The following is a 25,839-nucleotide window of genomic DNA, read 5'->3' as shown; positions in this document are numbered from 1 at the left end:
GCCGGGTCCCTTTGAAGTGGGGCACGAGGAGGACTCTCTTCAGCTGGAAACTCTTCTTTGGTATAAATTTTCTTGGGGTAAAGTGAGGATAAGTTTTATCTTGTATAAGCTGTTTGTTTGTCTTATTACCTTGTTACGATATGCCTCATTCTAAACGTAAAGGAAAGGTCAGACAGGAAGCCTTAAACCCTGTAAGACCAACCTCTATTCAAACAGCAATTACAGGATATTACCCAATGACAGAAATGATAGCCTCGGAGTATCCCATTGAAGGGGGAGGTGGTGAGCAGCCATCTCTCCTTCCGGGAGAAGTAAGCCTAAGTCCCGGGGCGCCATTACCACCTTTCCCCCCCCGTAGCTCTGCATCCGACCATGAACTTGGCTCACCCTCCTTGCGAGATCCGCTAGGGGGACAGAGTCCGATTAGGGAGTTCGTGGTCGTAGGAGAGTCAGAGCATGTTGAGCAGGGAGATTCTATACTCCCTACTCCGGGGGAGGGTCCTAGTAGAGTTAGTACACCTACTAGCAGGAAAGATTCTAATCTACCCAAGGAGGGTAGTGATAGACCAGAATCACCCATATTCAAATTGGATAACCCAGTACCAGGTGTGTTTGCAGGTAGTCCATCAAATATAACAATGGATACAATTTGGCATGCCATAATTGTTTTGCAAAAGAATATTATAAGTTTAAGCAGTAATATTAAAGACATGCAAACTGTTTTACTTAATATAAATCCAACAGTGACAAGTCAGGCTGAGAAAACGAACAAAATAGAAGAAGAAATAAAACAGATAAGATCAGTACAAACAGCAATCATTCAAGGTGAAAATCAGTTATTGAAGAGAATTGAGGGTATAGAGAATTCTATTAAGTATACCAACCTGAGAATTGTAACTTTCCCAAAGTGTAAATTAATTTCTCCTTGTGAGCAATTAAAAAATTATTGTTTAGAAACATTATCAATGTCAGTGGAAGATTTTCCTTCGATTTATAATGCCTACTTTATCAGTTGGAAAAACGAAAATCTAATGGAGCAGAAACATCACTTAATGTTACAGAACTAATAGAAACTTCTTTCAGTTCCCAAGTACAGAAGAGAGGCACTCTGTTGGTTAAATTTAAACAGATGTCTGATAGAGATAAAATTCTGAAAATGTTTTTAGTAAAGAGAGCTTCTCTATACTTGGGACAGAAAGTGTGGATATACCCAGATTTATCCAAAGATACCCAATTAAGAAGGAAAAAATTTTTGACTTTAGTAAATCAGGCCAGGACGTTTGGGATACAAATTAAATTTAGATTCCCTTGCAAATGCATAATGTATACTGGGGGTGAAAGATATGTATACTATGAGCCTGAACAATTGGAGAGATTCTTGGAAGCACAACGAAACCAGGGTGTAAAATAGAATCTATTTCTTATACATGGCATAAGTAAAATGTTTTTCTTCTGCCTATCCTCACCAGTGACAAATTAATGCAACTATGTTGTTATATTTCATTTTACTGCTCATATACCGGACTCCCTTACTATAGTAGTTTGGTAATGTCAGATCAGAAGGTTTATTATCTTGTTTTTCTTTTCTTAAGTTAAAATGTTAAAAATGACCAGATGGTTATTCACCTTCTTTTCTGTTAATTGATTCAATTGTAAGATTGAATATTTGTGAAAATTTAAAAATACAAATAAAAACCCCCCAAAAAACGTGGATGTTGTTGTGTCACAAGTGAGCTGCGACTACTGCCAGGCATTTCGTGAATACACGGGGTGCTGATACTAGGCCGAATGGCAATACTTGGTATTGGAAATGATTGTGGCGTACTACAAACCTGAGGTATTTTCAATAAGGAGGGTATATGGCAATGTGGGCATAAGCCTCCTGAAGATCTAGAGAGCAGAGCCAATCTCCCTGCTGCAGTAGAGGGAGCATGGTGCCCAAGGTTACCTTTCTGAAGTTTTCTCTGTGGAGATGTTTGCTTAGGGCGCGTAGGTCCAAAATAGGACGAATGCCGCCTGATTCTTTTAGAATTAGAAAATACCAGGAGTAGAACCCTTGACCCGACTGCAGCCGAGGTACCGGTTCAATGACATTGGACTGCAGGAGAGTCGAGAGCTCTGTCTCGAGAAGTGAAGTGTGTTTGGTTAGACCCTATGCTGAACATGGTGAAAGTTTCGGTGGTAGCGTGAGGAAGTTCAGATGGCAACCGTGGGTGACCACAGAAATGACCCATTGGTCTGTTGTAATTGTGTGCCATATGTTGGCAAAGTGGCACAAGCGGCCTCCTACTGGAATCAGTGTGGTAGGCAGGGGTTGATTTCTACCCTCTAGTAAGGAGTCAAAACCCTGATGCTGGACTAGTCTGCGAGGCTGGTTGGGCTTTTGGGGCCCTAGGTTGTCGAGGTTGGCCTCTTTGGGAAGGTCTAGGTTGTCGAGTATGGGATGTAGGTGGGTAATACTTACGTGGCTTGTAGGATAGCCTCCTAGGATCCCGTCAAAAAGACCTCTTGGTGGTAGATGGGAAGTCTGAGGGGGAGAGTGGACAGCTGGCGCAAGGTGTCATGATGATCTTTTAGTTGTGCTACTGTTTTATGAATTTTGTCGCCAAATAAGCTGTCCCCTGTACATGGAAGGTCTGCCAATCTTTCTTGGACTTCCTGGCGCAGGTCAGAAGACTTGAACGATGCCCAGCATTTTACACTTATTCCTGCTGCCGATACTCTTGGGCAGTTTCAAAGATGTCATATGCTGCCCCTCCCTTCGTGCTTTCCAGCATCTAGTCCTTTATGAAGAATTGTGGTAAGTTATTCTTGATATTCATCTGGTAATGTTTCAGAGAATTCTTGGACCTTCTTCCAAAGATTTCTTGAGTACTGAAACATGTATAGCTGATAAGCTGCTATACGTGCCATCGGCATAGAACCGTGGAAGACTCTCCGTCTGAAGGCGTCCAAGGATTTATGTTCTTTACCTGGAGGGGCAGAAGAATGAGGCCAGGATCTCTTGGCTTTCTTCTGGGCAGACTCAATGACCAGACTGATGGGGCAGTTGGCTTTTTTGAAACCCCGGAGCTGACTGGACCAGATAGGTGGCATCAGTTTTTCTGTTCACTGGTGGAACTGTACCAGGGTGCTCCCAGGTGCGTTGTAACAAATCAAGGAGCACTTCATGTACTGGAACTGCCATCAGGGGCATCAACGAATTTTAATACCTTAAGCATTTTATGCCTGGCATCCTCCTTCGTCTGTAGCTTAAAAGGGATGGTTTCAGACATCTCTTTAATGAAGTTGGCAAATGTGGTCTTCAGGAGGGGAGCGGCGGCATTCTTCTGGGGGTGAAGGCTCTGACAGGAATTCATCAGAGTCCTGAGTGTCAGAAGAATCATCACCCCAAGGATAATATGGTGCATCTCCAGCACCATATGGGCCTTCAGCTGGAGGTAAGGGTCCAAATCCAGCTGGATCTGGAGGTGGCACTGATGCGGGCACCGAGGACAGTGATGGCATCGATGGAATCGGTGCTTTTTATGGACATCGGGGTGGCAACAGACTTGATGGGCCTGGAACCGGCTAAATTTTGTTCCTCATCCGAGGACTATGGAATAGGTATCGGTGTCTGTTGTTTTGGAGGTGCCGATGGTATGGAAGGAACAGGCACCGATGGCAATGCACCGATTAAGGTATCCAGGCGTTTGAGAAGCGGAGTCAGCATAGTAGGCACCGGGTCGGGTATCGGCATGGGAGCCGTGCCGGTGGAGATTGGAATCCCCAAAGTGCCTTGAGTACTGCCTCTTGGACCATCTAGTCCAATTTCTCCCTTAAGGCTGGCATTGGCAGCACAGCCACCGAGGTTGGAGGCTCAGAAGGCGTTGCCGGAGGGTCCACATGTATTAGTCGAGTCTCGGCTCCCAGCACCAGTGGGGAATGCCTCGGTGTCCCGGGTCCAGAGGGGGATGGGGGCCCTTCTTCCCCTGGGACTTCTTGGCCGGTGGTTCTGTCGATGCCGATGGCAGCATCGAAAAACAGGTCACGTCGATGACTGTGACTGTGTTTCTCCCGTTGCTCGGTCCAGTCCTTCTCCGGCACAGAGGAGGAAGATGTCGATGCCTTCAAATGTGAAGAGGCTGGTGAAGGATAGTCACACCAGTGTCACGATGGCGTTGAGACTTCGATGGCAACGGAGTCATTGAATAGGAAGGCTTTCGACTCGGTGTGGCCTTGGTTGGGGTAGACAGAGACACTCTCTTAAAAAGGTGTTTTATCTTTACCAAGTGGGCCGTGCAGCCTTTTGGCGTCATCTGGGCACAGCTAATGCACTGTTGGATGTTGTGAGCGGGCCCCAAGCACAAGACACATACATCATGAGGGTCCGTAATGGACATGGTCCTCGAGCACTCGGGGCAGTTTCGGAACCCGGTTGCCATTTTTAAAAAAAAATAAAGGCGGCGCACGGTCGGTGGCCTTCGAGAACCGAAGAAAGCACTGCCGGGAACTGACCGCAAAGGGTGAGGTAAACTTGCTGGCATTAACGGAGGTCGAAGGGGGACCCCGGGATGGGGAAACATTTTTAATTTTTGAAATAAGTTTCCGTGAGGAATTCACAGAGCTCCAGAAATCCGCGAGGCTACTGCTGCATGGAAAAAAAAAAAAAAAAAGAGACTGAAGGGGACCCTTGCTGGATGCAGGGTTGGTGGCATGCAGGGCATGCTCAGTGTGCCAGTCAAAGTTCTAGAAAAACTTTGACAAAAGTGTTCCGTGATTGGGCTCCATCCTGATGATGTCACCCACATGTGAGGACTATCATCCTTCTTGTCCTGGGAGAACACAGCATATTTCTGCTAAAAAAAAAAATACACGGGTATGCTTCAGTAGGCATGCATATTTCAATGCAAGAAAACATACCTTCTCTACCCATTTTATAAACATACTCGCATATATTTTACGTGCAAAATAATTGTGACACTGTGTGAATAAACACCCAGAATTAAATGTGGAGGCAGGTATTTTATAAAGTGTGCGTGAGTACTTGGAAACATCAGTTCAGATACCTCCACCGGTACACCCAGACCTTCTCCACTTCACCCTGAATTCCCACCCAAAACAGCAGACACAATTTCACTTCTGTGAGCCAATTAGAAGGCATAAAAGTGTACCATCAAGTTTGGTAATGTATATATATGTATCTGTCTTACAAAATAGCAGTATATTTCAGAACCTTGTCCTGGATCAGCCCAAGACCGCCCTTTTTCTCCCCCTTGTAAAATGTTTGCATGAAACTGAAAATACACATGCACTTACACCATATATAAAATAGAATATATACTTGGACATGCTACTAACACATGTATATGCTATTTTTACGTGCAAAACCCCTTTGAAAATTATCTTCACAGTTTGTAAATTCTCCCTGTAATAAGTGAATGGCCCTCCTCACCCCACCCCTAAGCAAATCTTTAGTACTAGTGACAAGACTGCATACTGATAGGTCACAAAACAGATAAACTGAAGTGTCTTAAATTCATGATAAAACAGACATATAATATCCAGAATGCTTTAATGCTGGAGCACTATGATCTGTCCCTGCATTTTGACATCTTCAGTCCTCTAGAAACAGTGTGAGATGTACATTAAATGATCACTTTATCAAAGCACTTTGGCAAGTAGAGTATTAATCACAGTTCTATCATGGCATAATTTGCTCTATAACCTGTAATCTGGTGCGTGACAATTTGGCTTCTTGTTTAACTACTTAGCTGTAAATAGATTTTAGGACCCAACAGTAGGAAACCAGGGTACATTTAAAAAATGTTTTTCAGCAGAACACCTAATCCTACTATTAATGGGTTTATCAATGCACAAAAACGTTTAAAAAGCACTTTCTGATGCTCTTTAGGGGTATTGCCTAATATTAGTTTGGTAATCTACATGGAAAACAGTGCATACCATTAATCCTAATATTTGCATTTAAAATTCATTTAGATATGTATGTAAAACTTTATTTCTTAGCTGCTTTATCAAATAAATGTAATGGTGTAATTAGCATAGGGATAGATTTTAAAAGGTTGTGTGCATGCATTCATGTGCGTGCTGTTCCCAGCATGTGGACATGGATAAACCGATTTTATAACATGTGCGCGCCAGATTTTAAAAACCACGTGCAGATGGGGGGATTTTAGTAGATTATGAACGACGACAAAATTGGGCCTTCCCCCGGTTCCCTCCCAGTCTGTTCCAATTAAGGAGTAGACTGGGAAGGAACTTCCCTACTCAAACCCCCTCACTCGTCCCCTCTCTTCCCCAACCCCTTAACCCGTCCCAGAAACTTACATTTTTTTTGTTTCACTACTTACTGCTCCCCTGGAGCAGAAGTAGTTTGCGCATGCCAGCTGACTGCTGGTGCGCCCTTCCCTGGGACAGTGACCATTAGCCTTCGTCCCGCCCAGACCATGCTCCCCGCCTGCCCCCTTTTCAGGGCTGGGCAATTGTGCGCATATCATCACTTACGCGCATGGTCCTTTTGAAAATGCACACGGCGTGCGCGTGGCCAATTTAAAATTCGGCGGTTAATGAAGTCAGTAGCACAATAAATGATGGCAGATAAAGACCAGTTGTCCACCAGTCTGCCCAGTGTATATTCCTTCTATCTCTTTATTATTTTTGGTAGATAAACCAACACTAGCTCACCCCCACTTCTTTTACTTTACCTCCCAACCAGGTTTCTAACACAGCCTTCCATATCTGTTCCCAGTATACTCAAATTCAGTTACAGTGTTAGCCTGCACCACCTCAACTGGTAGACTATTTCAGGCATTATCCTTTTCTTTTTACAAGGTCAATACCTAATTGAACATCCAGATTCTCCTTCGTTTCATCTCAAAGTTGTATAACAATTCACACAATCATCAAAGTATGCAAGTCTATTGTGCATAATTATTGATGTTTGGATTTAAACATGCATTACCCCAACCTTCTTGGAAGCCTGATGCAGCTGTACCACTGCTGTTAGGGTTGTAAACACTGCTCTGAGCAGCCTCCTTATGACTGCCGTTCCTTGCAGGTAACTACGGGGCTGTTGGTGTTTTAACCATGGCTGCCTAATGCAGCCATACTGTTGCTTTTAGAGTTATTACTAGGCCTGATGCAGTCATACCTTCAGTCTCAGCTCATTGGCTTATATTTTACCTTCTTTGGTAACCTGAAATTCCAGATGCCTGAGAAAATATCCAAGCCCCTCCTCCATGTCTTCTATCTGTTGCCCCCACCTACACTTACCACTGTGCTCTGAGTCTGTCTCCGTCATATTTAAATTGTCATAATTTTGAGTGCCTCTACCTCTGTGGGTAGGCTATTCAAGGCATCCACCGCCATCTCCATATCTTTGGATACCTTCTTTCCTGCAATTTCATGCTAGAGCCCCTTTGTCCCTGAATTTCCTTTTCTAAGGAAAACTTCACCGCCCCATACTTAATGAAGCCTGTCAAATATTTAAAGGTTTCTATCATGTCTTCCCAGCCCTTCTTTCCCACATCAAAAAAGTACATTTCCAAATATATATGTATTTATTAAATATATAGGCCATAAAAAATATTGCACTCTTCCATAAGCTCTTGAAAGCAAAGAAATTTAGCTTTCAGCAGAAAACATTAATATGCAGATTTCAAAAGTGTAAATTGTGTAGCAGGATTTACCTTTTTTTTTTTTTTTTACTGCAGTCAACCAAGTAAAAGTACATTTGTCAACTTGCTTAGAAATACTAGAATATGCACTATGATCAGTTTTATATAGGTGGTAAGCAGTTCAGCTATTGCTCTGCTGTAAAATAAGGGAAGAATGCACAAGCTATAAAACATTCAGTCCCACTGTGGGGATCTATAGGTATGGAAATAAGTCAAGTAATTCAGGGCATCTTCTTTCAGACACTAAGATAATTGCTTTGCTTCTTTTTCTTTGTTGAAATGGTGGCAATGATTATCATAGGATACCTAATATTTCTGAAAAAGAGCTTCAAAAGAATAGTAATCATATAGTGGCAGTTCTAGGTTACTAATAAAAAAAAAGGCAATTTAAATGAAACAAGAAAATGGGAATATAACAGGAGGCATGAATTTTAAGTTGTCTCTTCAAATATTTTAACAGCATAATGCAATGCATCTATATCATTAGTTATTTGGGCCACATAAGTCAGCAGACACTTGGCTAAAGTCCATCATTGCTGTTGTAAAATATTTTATTCTGAGTTAATCAGATAAGAAAAATAAAATCATTTAAAAATAACTCAGTGAAACCAGCATGCCCTTGATGCACTCCCTGCTTTAGATTCTGTCCTGTAAAACCCCTAACACTTAATACACACACAGATCAGGAAACTTCATTTCGTAGACTGGAACAGATTGGTACTGGGTATGTCCAGCTGTGAAGGCCATTGTTCCCGAGGGGCTGGGAGGTGGTCTGTAAATGAAAACGTGAAGAAGTAAAATCAGATGAATATTTGTAAGTATTTTTCAAGTACTTCTCTCCCACAAAGGTGTACTTGTTTTCTTTAAAAAAATGAAGGTGAGACAAAGGCCTGGTGTGCATTCAGTGAAGAGCTCTGCCTCCCACTGTGTTTGTATAATGCCAGAAACAACAAGTGTGTTATGAAGTCATTTTCTATAGTCCTTTTAGTTGTCTTTGTGAGCACCTTTAGCCTTTGTTTTCCAGGAAAAAGGGGGGCTTTTCTGGAAAAGAGGAACATTTGAAAGGATTTGCTTTTTTGCTGGAGGACAGGCTTTTGAAGTTAACTTTGGTCTCAAAACAAAATGAGGTTTTAGAATAAAAGTGCTGACAGGGAATGATCCGACTTTAATCTTGACACCGTATTAGATTTTTCTTTTCCTCAGACTGGAATTCAACAAGATAAGACACAAAAATAAAAGCAAGTTCTCCGCACAAAACAGCTGGTTAAGGCAATAAACAACTGTTCCCAACTATCCAGTGAATTTTAAAATGTACACTGTACTTCTGTTTAAGAATTATTTTAACAATCCCCTCCCCCCATCCTAGATTTCTGAAAATGATGAGTGAAATAGAGAGTTTCTGGAGGTAGTAAATGATTTTTGGCTGTTAAAAGTAATAGGGAAAGCCTGAATATTTAGCAGAAATAAACGAACATTCCTAGGTCGCTGTAAAATAACATTCCCAAGCAGCTCTTTGCAGAAGAATACTATTTTATTTAATATAACTTTTCGTGGTCAGTGTTTTTTTTTTCCTACTGTGAAGAATTATAAAGAATTTCCCTTTTATTTGGTAAAGAAATTCAGAAGTGTGATTTTATTATTCATTCATTTAGTATGAATGATTGAAGGCTGAGAAGTGAAAGAAAATACAGAGAAATTCAATGCATGCACAGCAGATCGGAACAATGATGTTTCTTAAAAACACAAGTCATGCTAAACAAGACAACTGTGAATACTAAGAAACAGAAAAAAATAAAAATCTAAAGAGTGACACCACATCACAAAATAAAAAAAAGAAATGCCATACCTTATAGTAAGCTCCAGAATCTGTGCCAGCTTATCATGAAGCATGTTTGCCTGTGCAAATAAATAATATTAATTAATGTTAGGGACAATAAAGTGAAGTTGCAGTTCAAAAGGACATGAAAAGTCACCCTTCTAATGAAAATACAGCATTATAATGTCAACATTCATCCAAACATTTTTCTTTTTATTCTTTAAGACTATTTTTTTAAATGCCCCAACTTTCTCATGCTGAGTTTAGGCCTAGGCTAAAAAGTGGGGCTTTCTGGAAAAGAGGAACATTTTAAAGGGTTGGCTGATGAAGCAAACATCCTTTTGTTGGTACTGATGTTCACTGAAAGTGTTACTTATAGATTAATGAGCTGGTTCTTTTATACAAAGATGTTACTATTTACCTAGAACCTCTGACTAATGTAAAACTCTTAGAGGTCAATTTTCAAAAGATGCGCATGTAAAAAAAAAAAAAAAAAGCATGTGCATGCTTAAAATGGCATATAGATGAGTATATGCTACTTTAGAAACCATGGGTCGGATTTTCATACTCCGCGAATAGGCCTACTTTTGTTTGCGCTCCAGGCGCAAACAAAAGTACGCTGGATCGGCGCGTGCAAGGCTATCGATTTTGTATAGCCGGCGCGCGCCGAGCCGCGCAGCCTACCCCCGTTCCCTCAGAGGCCGCTCCGAAATCGGAGCGGCCTCGGAGGGAACTTCCTTTTGCCCTCCCCTCACCTTCCCCTCCCTTCCCCTACCTAACCCACCCACCCGGCCCTGTCTAAGCCCCCACCTTACCTTTCTCGGGGGATTTACGCCTCCCGGAGGGAGGCGTAAATCCCCGCGCGCCAGCGGGCCTCTTGCACGCCGGGCCGCGACCTGGGGGTGGGTACGGAGGGCGTGGCTACGCCCCTGGACCGCCCTGGGCCGTAGCCACGCCCCTGTACCCGCCCCCAAAACGCTGCCGACACGCCCCGAAAACGCCGCGACGACCGGGACCGCCCCCTGACACGCCCCCCTCGGAGAACCCCGGGACTTACGCGAGTCCCGGGGCTCTGCGCGCGCCGGTAGGCCTATGTAAAATAGGCGCACCGGCGCGCAGGGCCCTGCTCGCGTAAATCCAGGCGGATTTACGCGAGCAGGGCTCTTAAAATCCGCCCCCATGTGTGTACATTGGAGACTGGGTAAATTTGCACATGTGAAAAAGAGGCTGGCCAGGGTTATTCTGGGGAGGGGCCAACAGTTACACAAGTAGTCTATTTCACAACCTGCCAAAGTGAAGCAGCTAAATCTTTTACTTGCATATATTTATTCCTGCTCAATATCTGGTGAAAGAAATGACTAGGTGGAAGGTCTGGGTGACATGGAGGGACTTCAGACTAAAGGGCCAGGAGATGGAAATGGAAATGGCGTGGGCAAAGAAGACTAATTGGTAAAACTGGTTATTTCATTGCCATGTGCATGTTAGCTTGATGGACTCTATACCAGGGTACTATCAAGCTAGGGTGTGAGAACATGGTAGAAATCTCATCTTTGTGAGACTTTCCTCACTCCAAATGACATCAAATCTTCATTGATATATACTGTATTGTTTGTACCTCTCACTCTGCATGTAAAACTGGCCCCACAACCCTAAACCACCAAAACCTCACCTCAAGTTATTAGCTGGCCCTCCTAAAGTGATATAAATAGTTGAATACTGTGACGGCCTACCCAGAGGTGCTCTCTCTCTCTCTACACTTCACCCCATCCCATTCCTCTCCCTCTCCCTAATCCCAGAAATGGCCGAAATGCAAGTTGCAATCTTTATTGCGAATTGCTTTATGGCCGTTTCAGGCATATCGCACAGCTTAACGCCAAGAAAAAAGGTGTAGTTATTTCTGGCATTAAAAATGTGCAATAATACCCCTCATTTTCATTTGTCCCACTGAAAACCCTCCCCAAGCCTGCTCCTTTGAAAAATGTACATTTGCGCCATGCGCTACTGTGACCTTCGTGTAGGTTATGGTGTTATCACGGGCAATAATGCCATAATGCATTTTGATCAATGATCATGTTAGCCAGCTAAATAAAGACTTAGTTGGACAAATTTGAACTTATCTGTTTAAATAGCCTTTTTTTTTGTTTGTTTAAACTATTATCTGGCTACCTTACATGTCCAGATAAGTCTGAAAAGTGCTATTTAGATGGACACGTAGTGCTTTTCAGACTTATCCAGCTAAGTGTCACTACTTAGCTGCATAAATTGGAACTTATCCAGATAAGTACCACTACTGGATAAGTCAGAATGTTTTTATATACACGAGCATATGTGCATGCATATGTACTTGTATTTTATTACTTATGCATATCATTTGTAGTAGTAAATTACCTTGTGTATATGGGCACACGAAAACAGTTTTTTTGATAGTTATTCTCAGAGTATTTCCAGTTGACTCAAAGTGCCTAAAAATTGTAAGCCATTGTCTGCAGAACTGTTTATTTTATATACTTTTCTTTCCACTTTTATACTTTACTTTTTTTTTTTTTATAATGGTTTAAAAAAAACCAAAACACAAAATTGTTTCCTATAAAATAATAGCAGAATTAAAACTCAAACAGGTTAGCGTGCAGCCTGCCCAATGTCTCAGTGGCAGTGACGTATGCTGTCATGCAGAGGACCTTGGCGAGCTCTTCTGCTAGGATGCTGCAGAGGCAGTATTCAGAGCTCCTGGACTGAAGAAGTAACAGTCACTAGGCTGCAGTGGCATATAGTTGCTAATTTTAAGGCCCATGATTGCAGGGTCCCATAAGGAACTAGTCATTACATGTAAATATTTTTTGTTTGTTTTTTTATTCATTTTTCATTTGATATTTACTTTGGATCTTTTATCTACCACAAAATGAAAAAAAGAAAGGAAGGGGACAGATTTCCCCAGGATTATTAAAATAAAACAATTTCGCTCCCGATCCCCAGGACTTCCCCTTATCCTCTCAAACAGCTTAGTCCCTCTTTGGGCATGAGTTGTAGCTTGCTGAAGGGCTCAGTCCTGTCTTCTTATTTCTTTACTATTTGACACCAGTATATGGTATGATTAAGGAGGGAGGATCGAGCTAAGCGAACATGAAAATGTATTTTCCTATGAGAAATAATGGTTTGGATGAGATGCCCAAGATACATTTGACACTACAGTCAATAGCATAGTAGTTTTTACAGAACAGACAAAAATTAAATGTAAAAAAAAAATACAATAAAAAAATCTGAAGGCTATTAAGCCAGGAAATTTGGAACCACATAAAGACAAACATAGAACATAGAAACATACAGGGCCTTAGTGAGGCTTCTCCTGGAGTACTATGTTCAGTTCTGGAGACCGTATCTCCCAAGGGACAGAGACAGGATGGAGGCAGTCCAGAGAAGGGCAACCAAAAAGGAGGATGGTCTTCATAAAATGACTTATGAGGAGAGAATGAAGAACCTAAATATGTACACCCTGGAGGAGAGGAGGAGCAGGGTTGATATGATACAGACTTTCAAATACTTGAAAGGTTTTAATGATCCATGGTCAACAGCAAACCTTTTCCATTGGAAAAAAATCAGTAGAACTAGGGGTCACCATTTGAAACTCCAGGGAGGAAGACTCAGAACCAATGTTAGGAAGTATTTCTTCACGGAGAGGGTGGTGGATGCCTGGGTTGCCCTTCCGGAGGAAGGGTTGAAGACTAAAATAGTGAAGGATTTCAAAGGGGCATGGGATAAACACTGTGGATCCTTAAAGGCTAGAAGATGGGAATGAAGAGAAGAGCCATGGGGGTGGCTTGCTGGAATGGAGGCTACTACCTGGTGATTACTACCCGGTGATTACTACCCTTACTCAATAAGCCTTCATATGGTTAATGCAACTCCAGCATTGCTCTCTGCTTCAACAGCAAGGGGAAATGTGGAAAAGAGGATATGCATTCAGACAACAACCAACAAAGACTGAACTACAGTCTGGGTAAACAAATAAGTGTGAGGGTAGTTTGCTTATTGCAGTAGTTACTACCCTAAACCAATTAAGCCTGATACATCACTTTGAATGCATATACAGCGTTGCTCTCTGCTTCAACGGCAGGGGGAAATGTGGAAAAGAGGATTTGCATTTAGACAACAACCAACAAGGCATGGATCTGTGCAGTCTGGGTAAACAAGCATCGGTATAACTTGCTTGTTTACCCAGACTACTACCCGTAACCATTAAGCCTTAAGCTCACCTTTGATGCAATTCCAACATTACTCTCTGCATCAATTGGCAGGGGGTGGCAGGAAATTTGAATCAAACAGTTATCAACAAGGGCCCTGAACTTGGTGGTTGGTGAAACAGATACGTATGGGAAAATAAGTGTGGGAGCTTGCTGGGCAGATTGGATGGGCCGATTAGTTTTTGTCTGCTGTCATTTCTATGTTTCTATGTAAGACTTTTGGACTGGGCTCAGATTCCAATTTGGAAGTCAGTTTGTAATCTAGGTGTTAAGATTGGATTAGTAATTATTGTTGGATGAATAAATTAACAGTGGTTCAATCATCTTTTCCATCATTACAATTAATCTGTGTGGCACAAGTGTTAGTGCTGATTTCCAGAAAGAAAGGTATTACTAACTCATTCAAGCACTAACTAAAATTAGTGCTTGAATGAGCTTTTGTTTCAATATCTGAAATGCTTTTTTTCAATAGTTTTTCCATTCTCTTAGATTTTTCTTTGGGGCAATATGATTTCTCAAAATTCTGAGAGAAATAAATACAAACCTACGACTCCCAGGAAATTTGATACATCTTTCATGGTATGAGGTTGGATTAATTTTAAACTGGCATCAATTTGTCTTATTTGTGGTTTGATAGTATTTCCCACCACATATTTTAAATAGGCTACTTCAGTTCAAGCCTACACACATTTTGTCATTTTTATTGCTAGCCCAGCTAAATTTAATTGTTGAAACATGGCTTGAAAGTGTTCCTCCCAGAAAAGGCTATAAATGACAATATGACTGTTGTAGGCCATGGTAAAACTTTCATATACACAGAGTATCATGTTGACTAACTGGTGAACATAGGTGTGGCCCAATACAATCCAAATGACATGACTGTAAATCAAAAAATTCCTTGTGATATTTGGAATATGATATAGTAATGGGTTGACCTGAGTTCTGGCCAAACTCAGATAAATTGAATAATCTATGCTGGCAGGCCTCAGCAGAAACGGTCTGACCCCAGATCAGAAGATTTATTTACTAATGCTCGCAAAAACAGACAGAGGAACTTCTAGGGGAATCAGCAGCTCCAAGGAAAGAGGAAGTACCAACAGATGCATCTTGGCCTACAACAGCCAACAAAATTAGGCCAGTAGTGGTACAGCTGAGCCAAGCTTCGAGGGAACAGCACCCAACCTACTGATGGGTTATTACTAACTTCAAGAGCATCACAGAACTATATAAAACGATTAGAGTTGCACTTGTCAAAAGAATTGCTATCCTGTATTTTCAGAAGTGACAGTGCTATATGGATTCCTTTCTACAACAGTAAGGAATGTAAGCTTTGCTATATGCATGAATCATTGTAACTACTGCTTATTGGGGTATTGTTACCATTATTCTCTGATATTACTTTCAGAAGAATAAACGAGTTTCTTAATAAATCAACTACTATTTTCTGAAAGCAATCTGTTGTGGTCATTTCTTACAGTGGCTAAGTGTGGTGGGGTTGCAGTCCCATTTGCTACCTACTCTGTGTCAGTGAGCAGTGATCTCTTTCAGGAGACATCTACATATGAGTACTCATATGCACTGAGAACAGACACTAACCTGGATCAGGTATACTGTTTTTTTTAGTTAACGCTAATGGTAATTGCTAGTATCCTTTTATTTTCTTTTACAAGGGGATGCCTCTATTCACCACAGTGTTTTAATTATTTTTTTTGTGTGAAAACTATCCTAAATAAAGAAAATGGGTCCTAGGTGTTGGAATTGGGCTCTAACCTTCAACAAAACCTGAATAAAGGACTGCCCATACCTGCATTGAAAGTTTATATCTAAATAATAAAAGAATGTGAAAGTGTGGACAGAAGAACATATCTCAGTCTCACTTATCACAAGGCCTATTGCCTACAACCAAGCCCTGTGATACAACCATATTTGTTCCAATCTTTCCAAAAAAGGACTTTCATTTTAAGGTAGGTTCAACAAAAATTCCTGAGACTATAATACCTACTCAGCAAAGGTAAGAAAACGGATGACTGGACCAGACAAATACCTAGGAACAACCTACTGCAGATCATCCCAAAAAGCATATTAACAGAACACCTCTGTTTTTTATCTATAGCTCCCAGCTAAATCTACTAAAATGTGTCATCAAGGATCTACAAACCATCATGGATAATGCCGCTTCCCTCTCTCAGGCCTGGGGCAGTAGCCCTGTTCTGGCTTACCGACAGTCCCCAAACCTCAAATGGATACTCACAAACTACCACAAATCACATGGCAACACCAATTTTTGAACCAGACCTTACCACATACCAACTCTGTCCACATATAGACCAGGCAATACTATTTAAGGACTCAACATAGATGACAACTTTCAGAGCTCATTCACCTTCTCTTCTTCTAACACAATATATGCCAATATCTGCCAGCAATGTCTTTCTGCTGTCTACATAGAAGAAATGGTCACGCCCTATGAAAAAGAATATATGGGCACAAAACTGATATTAGAAATCGCAATATTCAAAAATCAAATCTTCCAGAAAACTCCCTAACTGACCTTGAGCTTGCCATACTCCTCTAAAGAAATTTCAAAGGGACATTCCAACTTGAAACTCAAGAAGCATCAACCTAGGTCTTAACAGGGATGATGGTTTCATGGCCTAGTACAGGTGTGAATTCATCTAACTATGCTCAGATTATCAAGTCAATATTTTTTATTAGCTTAACTAAACTCTCCTTTTCACAGTCTACTCTGTACTCCTTAATGTCTTCTTTGTATCCTCTCCACATGCATATACCCAGCTCCACTACTACACTTCATGCATCTGATGAAGTGGACTCTTGTCCTCAAAAGCTCATGCCTCAATAAAACTGGTTAATCTGTAAGGTGCCGTTGACGGCACCTTACAGATTAACCGGACTTCAAAGGGGCGTGGGATAAACACTGTGGATCCATCAAGTCTAGAGGGCGTGAATAAAGTGGAGGAAGCAAAACACTGCACGGAGCGGCAGTAGCCACAGAGGCATTCAAACACTGCACGGAGCGGCAGTAGCCACAGAGGCATTCACGGAGCGGGATGCCAGTGGCCAGTAGTTATTGTTCCACCTTCACGGAGCGGAAGGATGGAGGGCTGCTATCTCCAAAAAAATAAAAAAAACAAACAAAAAATAACAGGGGTGGGTAAGAGTATGGGGCAAGGGTGTGGCCTGCTTGTTACAGCAGTTGCTACCCCTAATTGAGCTGGATGTCACTTGGATGCAGATGTGGCGCTGCTCTATAAATTGGTGGTGGGGTGGAGGGGAATTAGGGCTGGAGGGTACTGGAAGCCAATAGTAACAGGTGGGAGAGAGAAAAAGGGAAATAAAAATGGATAAAGTGCGTAGCTTGCTGGGCAGACTGGATGGGCCGTTTGGTCTTCTTCTGCCGTCATTTCTATGTTTCTATGTCTTTTCAGCCTTACTTATCTCTTTTATAGAGATCAAAAGAAGAGCTAATGTTGCAGCCATGGCCCTGAAATTATGGGCCTTGACATGTTTCTCCAAGGTCAGACCAACATAGGCATAAGTGAAGGATATGCAATCTGCTATCCACGTAAATAGTGCATTTACCGTATTTTTCGCTCCATAAGACGCACTTTTTTTCCCCCAAAAGTGGGGGGAAAATGTATGTGCGTCTGATGGAGCGAATATAAAAAAAAAAACTAAAAATCTAACAAATCCCCCCCACCCTCCTGACTCCCCCAAGACCTGCCAAACGTCCCTGGTGGTCCAGCGGGGGTCCAGGAGCGGTCCGGGAGCGATCTCCTGGGCTTGGGCTGTCGGCTGCCAATAATCAAAATGGCACCGATGGTCCTTTGCCCTCACTATGTCACTGGGACCGACCAATGGCAGCGGTAGTCCCTGTGACATAGTAAGGGCAAAGGGCCGTCGGCTGCCAGTAATCAAAATGGCGCCGACGGCCCTTTGCCCTCACTATGTCACTGGGACCGACCGCTGCTATTGGTCGGTCTCAGTGACATGGAGAGGGCAAAGGGCCATCAGCGCCATTTTGTTTACTGGCAGCCGACGGCCGAAGCCGAGGAGATCGTTCCCGGACCGCTCCTGGACCCCCGCAGGACCACCAGGGACGTTTGGCAGGTCTTGGGGGAGGGTGGGGGGTTGTAGTAAATTAAGTCGGCAGGTCTTGGAGGTGGGTCAGGAGGGTGGGGGTTGTTAATTAATTTAAAGGGTTGGGATGGGGTTTTTTTTTTGGGGGGGGGAGGGGTTCCCAGAGAAAGAAAAGTTTTCTGATCTGGGGAGTGGACCGAAATGGCCCTTCCCCAGACCCGAAAACAAAATGGGGAGAAAAAAAAAAAAGCTATGCACTCCCCTAATTTGCTCCATAAGACGCCCTGACGCAGAGCCGGTTTAGCACAAATTTTTTTTTTTTTTATATTCCCCCTCTGAATCCTAGGTGCGTCTTATGGAGCAAAAAATACGGTACTTTTTTTTGTCGGGATATATGAGCAAGTGAGCCACCTTTTGATAAATGAACTGTTGGGATATATGAGCAAGTGAGATCCTGAAGAGACACCCATCTGGGGAGGCATTTTGACAGCAAAAAATACCACAAATGATTGCTTAGTCCAGGCGGTCTCTAAATATTGATTGAGACATGCTGACAAGCTTGCTGATGCGGTATTAATTTAAAATTAAAAATTAAACAATACAAAAAGTATATAAAATTAATATTGCTATAAACATACAAGAAACGACAGTACAAATAATGCAATGCTGGGCATTTGTGGAGAAGACATTCTGTTGTGATTTCCTTTTTTGACATTGTAGAACAAGTTAAGACATAATCAATATTTATTCTACCAAACAATACTGGGACAGAGGACATTCCATGAAACTAGTAGCATATTTAAAACCAAATTTAAAAGGTCAATGAACAATTAAACTATGAAATTTGTTAGGCCAGGTTCATAAACAAATATTAGCCAGACAAACTTGGGTGTCTCCATTTCATACCTCTGGGAATGAGGAATAGGGAATGGACATTCCCATTAGGAACTGCTGGGGTCTTCTTAATGACCCACTTGATAGAGGGACAGAAGATTACTGCACGAGTTTCTCAAATTTGACGAAAACTGAGGACAGTTTAATTAAGGTAGGGAAACAATTTTTTTTGGAATGTTCCACTGAAACACTATACAACTTCCAACAGCATTTTTAAGAAACACTCACTTTGGATTCACACTGCGCAGCAATTTCTTCAAACGGAGCTTTCTGGAACTTTTCAATCACAAGGCGCCTCTTTTCCTTTTCCTGTTCTTCTAGGCCAGTATTATCTTTTGAAAAATGAAAAATTGAAAAATAGTTGGTTTGGCTAGCAAGACGTGACCTAAAAATATTCACTGTGAATAGTGGATGTAATTCAAGGACACATGAGTTTCAGATATTATGAGTTTATATATAATTTATCTTAATTATTATGCCCTCAGAAATACACTGCTCCTTTACTTAACTTCAAGGAGCCATTTGAAGGCGTAGAACAAATGCAATAAACATATTGTTATGCTTTTAAATAGAAACTAGTTATAAATATTCATACACATTTGAAACATTACTTATCTGGACAGTGTTATGCAGGAAAAATGTGATAGCTTTTTAAAAGTTTTAAATCAAAGTGATTAATACAGTAATATCATAGGATACATAAAGTAATAACTGAATGCCATGGATGTGTTGTGGATGCCTTCACGCACTCAGAAAAATGGAGGTTTCCTACCAATAACATAAATGCAGAAATGTTATAATCATTTCACAAAACTCATTTCTGTCCTGAAACAATTTGCAGGTTTATATGCTTCAAGCATAACTCAAAATAGGCGCATTTCCTAGTCTTCTTATGTTTCAGTTATACTGATCCTTCAGAAAACTCAAACAACTGAGCATATGGTATGGATGGGGACCTTGGCCTGATGAGAGGGGATAGTATTGTGACATTAGCAGAACATCAGCAGTCCTGAGCAGCAGTGAGACTACAAGGACCACTATATGCACTACCACTGTATGTAAGCAAAACAGAAACAGGAAAGTAATCTTTTAACATCTATTTTCCAAACATGAATGGGCTCATTTTGGTTTCTCATGTTCTTAACAGTTTATCTTACAAAAACTGGTGCAAATCCATTGAAGAACACAGGGGGTACATTTTAAAACACAGCGCTCGCGCGAACAAAAGTATGATGGATTTTATAAGATACGTGCGTAGCCGCGCGTATTTTATAAAATCCGGGGTCGTGCGCGCAAAGGGGTGCACATTTGTGCAACTTGTGTGCGCCAAGCCCTGAACGCGCTGCCCGTTCCCTCCGAGGCCGCTCCGAAATCGGAGCGGCCTCGGAGGGAACTTTCCTTCCGCCTCCCCCCACCTTCCCCGACCTAACCCTCCCCCCCGGCCCTATCTAAACCCCCCCCCCCCACCTCTGTCGCACAAGTTGGTCCGGGGGCTGGTCCAGAGGCCGTGGCCATGCCCCCCGAACACCCACGGGCCGAAACCACGCCCCCAACACTGCCCCCGGATGACGCGCCGACCGCGTCACGCCCCCCGACACGCCCATCCCAAGAAAGCCCTGGGACTTACGCGCGTCCCGGGGCTTTGCGCACGCCGGAAGCCTATGCAATATAGGCTCGGTGCGCGCAGGGGCGTCTTAAAAGGGTTACGCTCGTACCCCTTTTAAAATCCGGCCCAGTGGCATAAATATGGCTGTGGACTGATACAGAGACAGTCAAACTACTCACAGCTAAGGGCCTTTTACATGTTATGAAATGAGCCTTAAAATGCATTCAGCGTTGTACCCAGCTTACTTATAGTTTAAAACTTAAAAGTTAGGATATTGAGTAGTTAACAAAACTGCTCAATGTATCTAAGTTATAACACAAGTAATTAGATTTGCTGATGTCTCTTTTTCAGTGCTCTACACACAGGTTTAGGTAAAAGAAATGCTGGTTCACTATGATATGCTGGAAGAAAGAGCACATGAGTGGAAGTAGTGTCATACTGAAAGTATGAATACATTTTCTGAAGTAACGGTGAGCCATTCTGCCTCTGATCAGTCTTGGGAAACATTAATACACAAGGAATGTTCTGAAGTGGAACTGCAAGAGTACTTGTGGAGGCCTAAGAAACAAAACTGCAGTAATCTCACCAATGGCTTTCTTCAGTGCTTCAAAGGTGATTTCTTCAGCACTATTGATCTGAAAAAATTAGGACAATTAACACATTTGAAAATGAAGACAATATAATATGTTTTCATGGGACATGTGAATTTCAGCTTTATTTTTTTTTTTTTTCACGCTATATCTGCAAGGCTTCTCCTTCATTTTCTCAACTGATTAGTTACAAAGTTCTTAGCCTTAGCAAATAACAATAAAAGTAATCAGCACACTAAATTGGATTTCACCGAGTACCTTTCATCTAAACAAGAACTTAACAGTGTAATTTAATATTTCAGGTATCTTTGCACTGAAAAACTAGCAATGACCAACATTCCATAGTGACTATCATGATATAAAAAAACCCAAAAAACAAAAGAATATTTCCTTGAATATTGAATGGCACTAAGGAGCCATTTCTCTTGGTGCATCTTACAGCCTCCAGAGTTGTGTTTCTCCCATAATTATTCCCTCTCATATTCTCCTCACTCCATTCAATTATTTGTTTTCCCTTCCAACCCATCTCCCATATGCTCCCTTTCCCCTTCATTGTTTGTTTCCTGGGGCTCTCTCTTCTACCTTTCAATATCTGGCAGGATGGGCTCCAACAGCTGCACTGTGGGAGGAGGAAGAACTATCAAATGATAAGCCACGAGCCAATTTTAGGCCATTTTGTATTTTAAAATTTGTTTTATGGACCAATAAATACAGTATTTACCTATTTCTACAGTATAGCCGATTGGTTAAAAAGCTACATATGGATATAAATAATAATTTGATCCCTTAAATGCTAGCTCATCTAAAACCTTTTGGGTTTAGATGAACACACAGGTGTTCTCCACAGACAGTAGGACAAATCAGACACCCAAGTAGGTGATGTCACCCGATGGCACAGAAGATATTTTTCTGACAATGTGCAGGGGTTCTTGTGTAACTGTTGCTGTGCAAGTCTCTTCTGTCTTTATAGGAAGCTAGCCTACAACTGTAAGGGCCGGATTTTAAAAGCCCTGCGCGCGTAAATCCAGCTGGATTTACGCGCGCCTATTTTGCATAGGCCGCCGGCACGCACACAGCGCCGGGAGGCGCGTAAGTCACGGGGCTTCGTAAAAGGGGCGGGGAGGGGGAGTGTCTGGGGCTTGTCCGGGGTCAGGGGCGGTTCAGGGTGGGACTGGGGGCGTGGTCGAGGCCTCCGGACCAGCCCCCGGGTCTGGTGATGGCGCGCTGCCAACAAAGGTAGGGGGGGGGGTTTAGATAGGGCCAAGGGGGTGGGTTAGGTAGGGGAAGGGAGGGGAAGGTGCCGGGGTGGGGGGGGGGTGGGGGGGGTGGAAAGAAAGTTCCCTCCGAGGCCGCTCCGATTTCGGAGCGGCCTCGGAGGGAACGGGCAGCGCGCGCTGGGCTCGGCACGCGCAAGTTGCGCAAATGTGCACCCGCTTGCGCGTGCCGACCCCGGATTTTATAAGATACGCGCGGCTACGCGCGTATCATAAATTCCAGCGTACTTTTGTTCGCGCCTGGTGCGCGAACAAAAGTACGCGCTCGCGCAATTTTATAAAATCTACCCGTAAGTGAAAAGGGTGGGACTGTGTGGCTGATTTGTCCAGCTGTCTACAGAGAACACCTGTTACAGGTAAGCAACGTAACTTTCTCAGTGCACAAGCAGGACCATAATCTGCCACCCAAGTAGGGACTCCCAAGCTGAGGGCTGCATGGAAATATTGGTTGTGTTTTTAATTCATTAATAGAACATGATACCCATATGTTGCTAGAGGTCGGAGGGAGAGTTAAAGGAATTAATTAAATAAGCTTTTGAGAACTTTTTGGTTAAACTTGCTGTCTGACATGAAGCATTTCCTAGGCTGTAATGAGCAGTGAAAGTATGGACAGAAGACTAGATGGCAACTTTGCAAATATCTTTGATGGAAGCAGATCAGAGATGGGCTAAGGAAGATGCTATAGCTCTGACATGATGGGCTTTCACCTTACTTTAAAGCTGTTTTCCCTGATTACATACAATAAGAGATGCAATCAGAAATCCATATGGACAGTTCTTTTTGTAACTCACAAATCTCAATTGGGATGAAGGAGGAGAATAATTCAGAAGACTTTCTGTATGACTTTGTTCTCTCTAAAGAGAATAAAGCTCTTGCTTGCCCTGGAGTATGGTCATGGAAAAAATGTTGGCAAGACAACTGAAAGTCCATTTTTGGTTGAAATTTAGGATGAATTTTTAAGACTAGTATGTTGTGGAAAATGTGGGTATAAGGAGAGTATGAGCATAGGGTTTATAACTCACTCTCTGAACAGAAGTTGCATTTATTAAAAAGAAAATCTTCAAGAAAGCAAATTTAGTTCTGCTATTGCTAGAGGCTCAAATGGTGATTTCTTGAACTGAGCCAGATTCTAAAGGAGAATATTAACTGGACATTTAAGATGAGTTGGCCTTTCAAGAATCTGTCAATTATAGGTTATTCTCATGGTATGCTACTATAGCACTACAACGAATCCACACTGAGTCATATGGGCTAAGAAGGTACTGAAGCAACAGAGGGAAAGGAAACAAAGGGGTCCTGACTAACCAGTGAACATCACACAGAAAATCTCTTCTTTTTAAGTTTGAAAGATTTTCTGGTAGAGAATTTTCTTGATGCTAGAATAACCTTATTTACTTCAGTAGGCAAATGTATAGACTAGTTGACTTTCAACATTCAGAGCCAAAGACTGAAGGTTGGGATTAAGAAGATTCCCATTGCGTGGAGTGATCAGGGATAGGAAGATTCACAATCTTATTGGATTCTGTAATAGGTGTTGAACCTATAGAAACCAAATTTGATGTGGACAAAAAGGGGCTATCAAAATCATTAGACTTTTTTCTCTTTTTAATTTTTGAATTGTCTTGCATATAAATGGAATCAGGGGAACATATAGAGAAGCCCTTAATTCCATGGTCTTGAAAAGTATCTGTCACTAGACTGTTCCTTTCTGGTCTCCTAGAGCAGTAGGTAGAGATTTTTTTTTACTGAATGGCATTGCAAAGAAATCTATTTGCAAAGTGCCCCTACACTGAAAAAAAACTCCCCTGCTATATGATTATCCAGTGATTAACTTGTGTGGTTATAGTTGGCAACTTAACGCAACTGCTGTGTGAGTTTAATTTCCAGGAAGATAGCTATCAGATATATTTTTGGGGCAATTGTCCATTTCCATATCTTGCAGGTCTCTTGACAGATTTAAAGTCTGTTCCTCCTTGTTTGTTGATACAGAACATCATTATTTGGTTATTTGTTTCAATCAACACCACTTTTCCTTTAACCAAGTGTACAGTCCCATTGAGATGCCTACTAAAGGAGCATGGCCTATTAGTCAGGGAAGTGTGGCGTAGAAGATTGTACTAACTGTCACATCGACCCCCCCTTTCAGAGACTGCAATGCTGGTTTGTTCCTGCTTTCTTAAAAACAAGTGTTCTCTAGTGATTGTGGATTTTTAGTTTGCCTCATGAGAAGGAATGTTTCCTTTCAGTTCTCAATTTTTTCCAGAGTGTAGGCCTGGAGGAGCCTTAGAAAATAAGAAAGAAACTTCCAATTCACATCTAGTGGTTGTTGGAAGTATCTCTAATGAATTTTGCTATTAACTGTCATGAAAGATTTTTATTTGGGAGGAAGATTCAGCCATTCTTCTTGCCCCCACCAAGGGCAGAGCGGAACAAGAGTTCCTAAGAGATCTTGGTATCTCTCTCTCTCTGAGGGACTCTACTGCCTATCTAGCAATCAGATTGCTAGATAGGCAGTAGATAGGCAGATTGGAGATGTAGGACATTCATCTAGTATCCAGTGTATAAGAGGGAGAAGGAGAGAGGAGAAGTGGTATCTAGCCTGTGTTTAACCACAGAATATATTTATTCAGTGTGCAGAGGAGAATCAAGAAGGTACCTAAATGGTACAACAAGGAGGGAGAGGAGATGAAAAGTTGGAATATGAGTGTGTGACCTGTGGACTTCTAGAAGGGACCCCAGTCTGAGGATTATACAAGGATTGAATACGTCTAGTACACTGAAGATCACTGTTAGCTCTAGATGATTTATGTGGAGTAGAAATCAAGCTCCTTGAAAACACAGACTGTTCAGATGATATCTCCATTTGAGAATATCATAATTTGAAACTGCGATTGGTGAAAAAACTGACCCCTCAACAGATCTGAAGGAACCAGCCAGAGAATGGATGAAAGTGTTGGATACATTCACTTTGGACAATAGTGGTTGTAGGTGCTGATTGCATTGAAACATTGCCACTAAGCCTTTTTCATGTTGTGATATGCATAGGGGGGTAACATGGAATATTGCAATGTGGCCCAAAATTTCCTTGACGAAACGGGCATAAACTTGTTTCATAGAAACATAGAAATGAAGGCAGAAGAAGATCAAATGGCCCATCCAGTCTGCCCAGCAAGTTTCACACTTTATTTCTCATACTTATCTGTTACTCTTGGCTCTTAGTAAACTTTTGGTTCTATTTCCCTTCCACCCCCACCATTAATGTAGAGAGCAGTGTTGGAGCTGCATCTAAGTGAAATATCTAGCCTAATTAGTTAGGGGTAGTAACCGCCGCAATAAGCAAGCTACACCCATGCTTATTTGTTTACCCAGATTATGTAATTCAGTCCTTGTTGGTTGTCTGTATATAGATCCACTTTTCTTCATTCCCCCTGCCGTTGAATCAGAGAGTTATGCTGGATATGCATTGAAAGTGAAGTATCAGTCTTTCTCCCCTGCCATTGAAGCAGACAGCTATGCTGGATATGCGTGAAATATCAGACTTTCTCCCCTGCCGTTGAAGCAGACAGCTATGCTGGATATGCGAGAAGTATCAGTCTTTCTCCCCTGCCGTTGAAGCAGAGAGCTATGCTGGATATGCATTGAAA

At 42.0% G+C, this 25,839-nt stretch overlaps 1 protein-coding gene across 2 annotated transcripts in view; it reads right to left on the bottom strand.

Annotated features, from left to right (window-relative positions):
• Positions 1-7,663: 7,663 nt before the first annotated feature.
• The window catches only part of EFR3A (EFR3 homolog A), a 648,826-nt gene continuing 630,650 nt past the window's right edge, over positions 7,664-25,839 (bottom strand). For both annotated transcript variants that reach the window (XM_029592044.1, XM_029592042.1), the window contains 4 exons: positions 20,918-20,966; positions 18,954-19,057; positions 9,523-9,572; positions 7,664-8,448 (listed from right to left, as the gene is read on the bottom strand). In XM_029592044.1, coding sequence (XP_029447904.1) covers positions 8,343-8,448; positions 9,523-9,572; positions 18,954-19,057; positions 20,918-20,966 — 309 coding nt within the window. In that variant the 3' untranslated portion in view covers positions 7,664-8,342. The remainder of the gene's footprint in view (positions 8,449-9,522; positions 9,573-18,953; positions 19,058-20,917; positions 20,967-25,839) is intronic.

The sequence above is a fragment of the Rhinatrema bivittatum genome, chromosome 2, assembly GCF_901001135.1.
Source record: "Rhinatrema bivittatum chromosome 2, aRhiBiv1.1, whole genome shotgun sequence".
In the NCBI taxonomy this organism is placed as follows: Eukaryota; Metazoa; Chordata; class Amphibia; order Gymnophiona; family Rhinatrematidae; genus Rhinatrema; species Rhinatrema bivittatum.
Note: the sequence above shows the minus strand (reverse complement) of the source record. Positions and strands in the feature narration are given on the sequence as shown.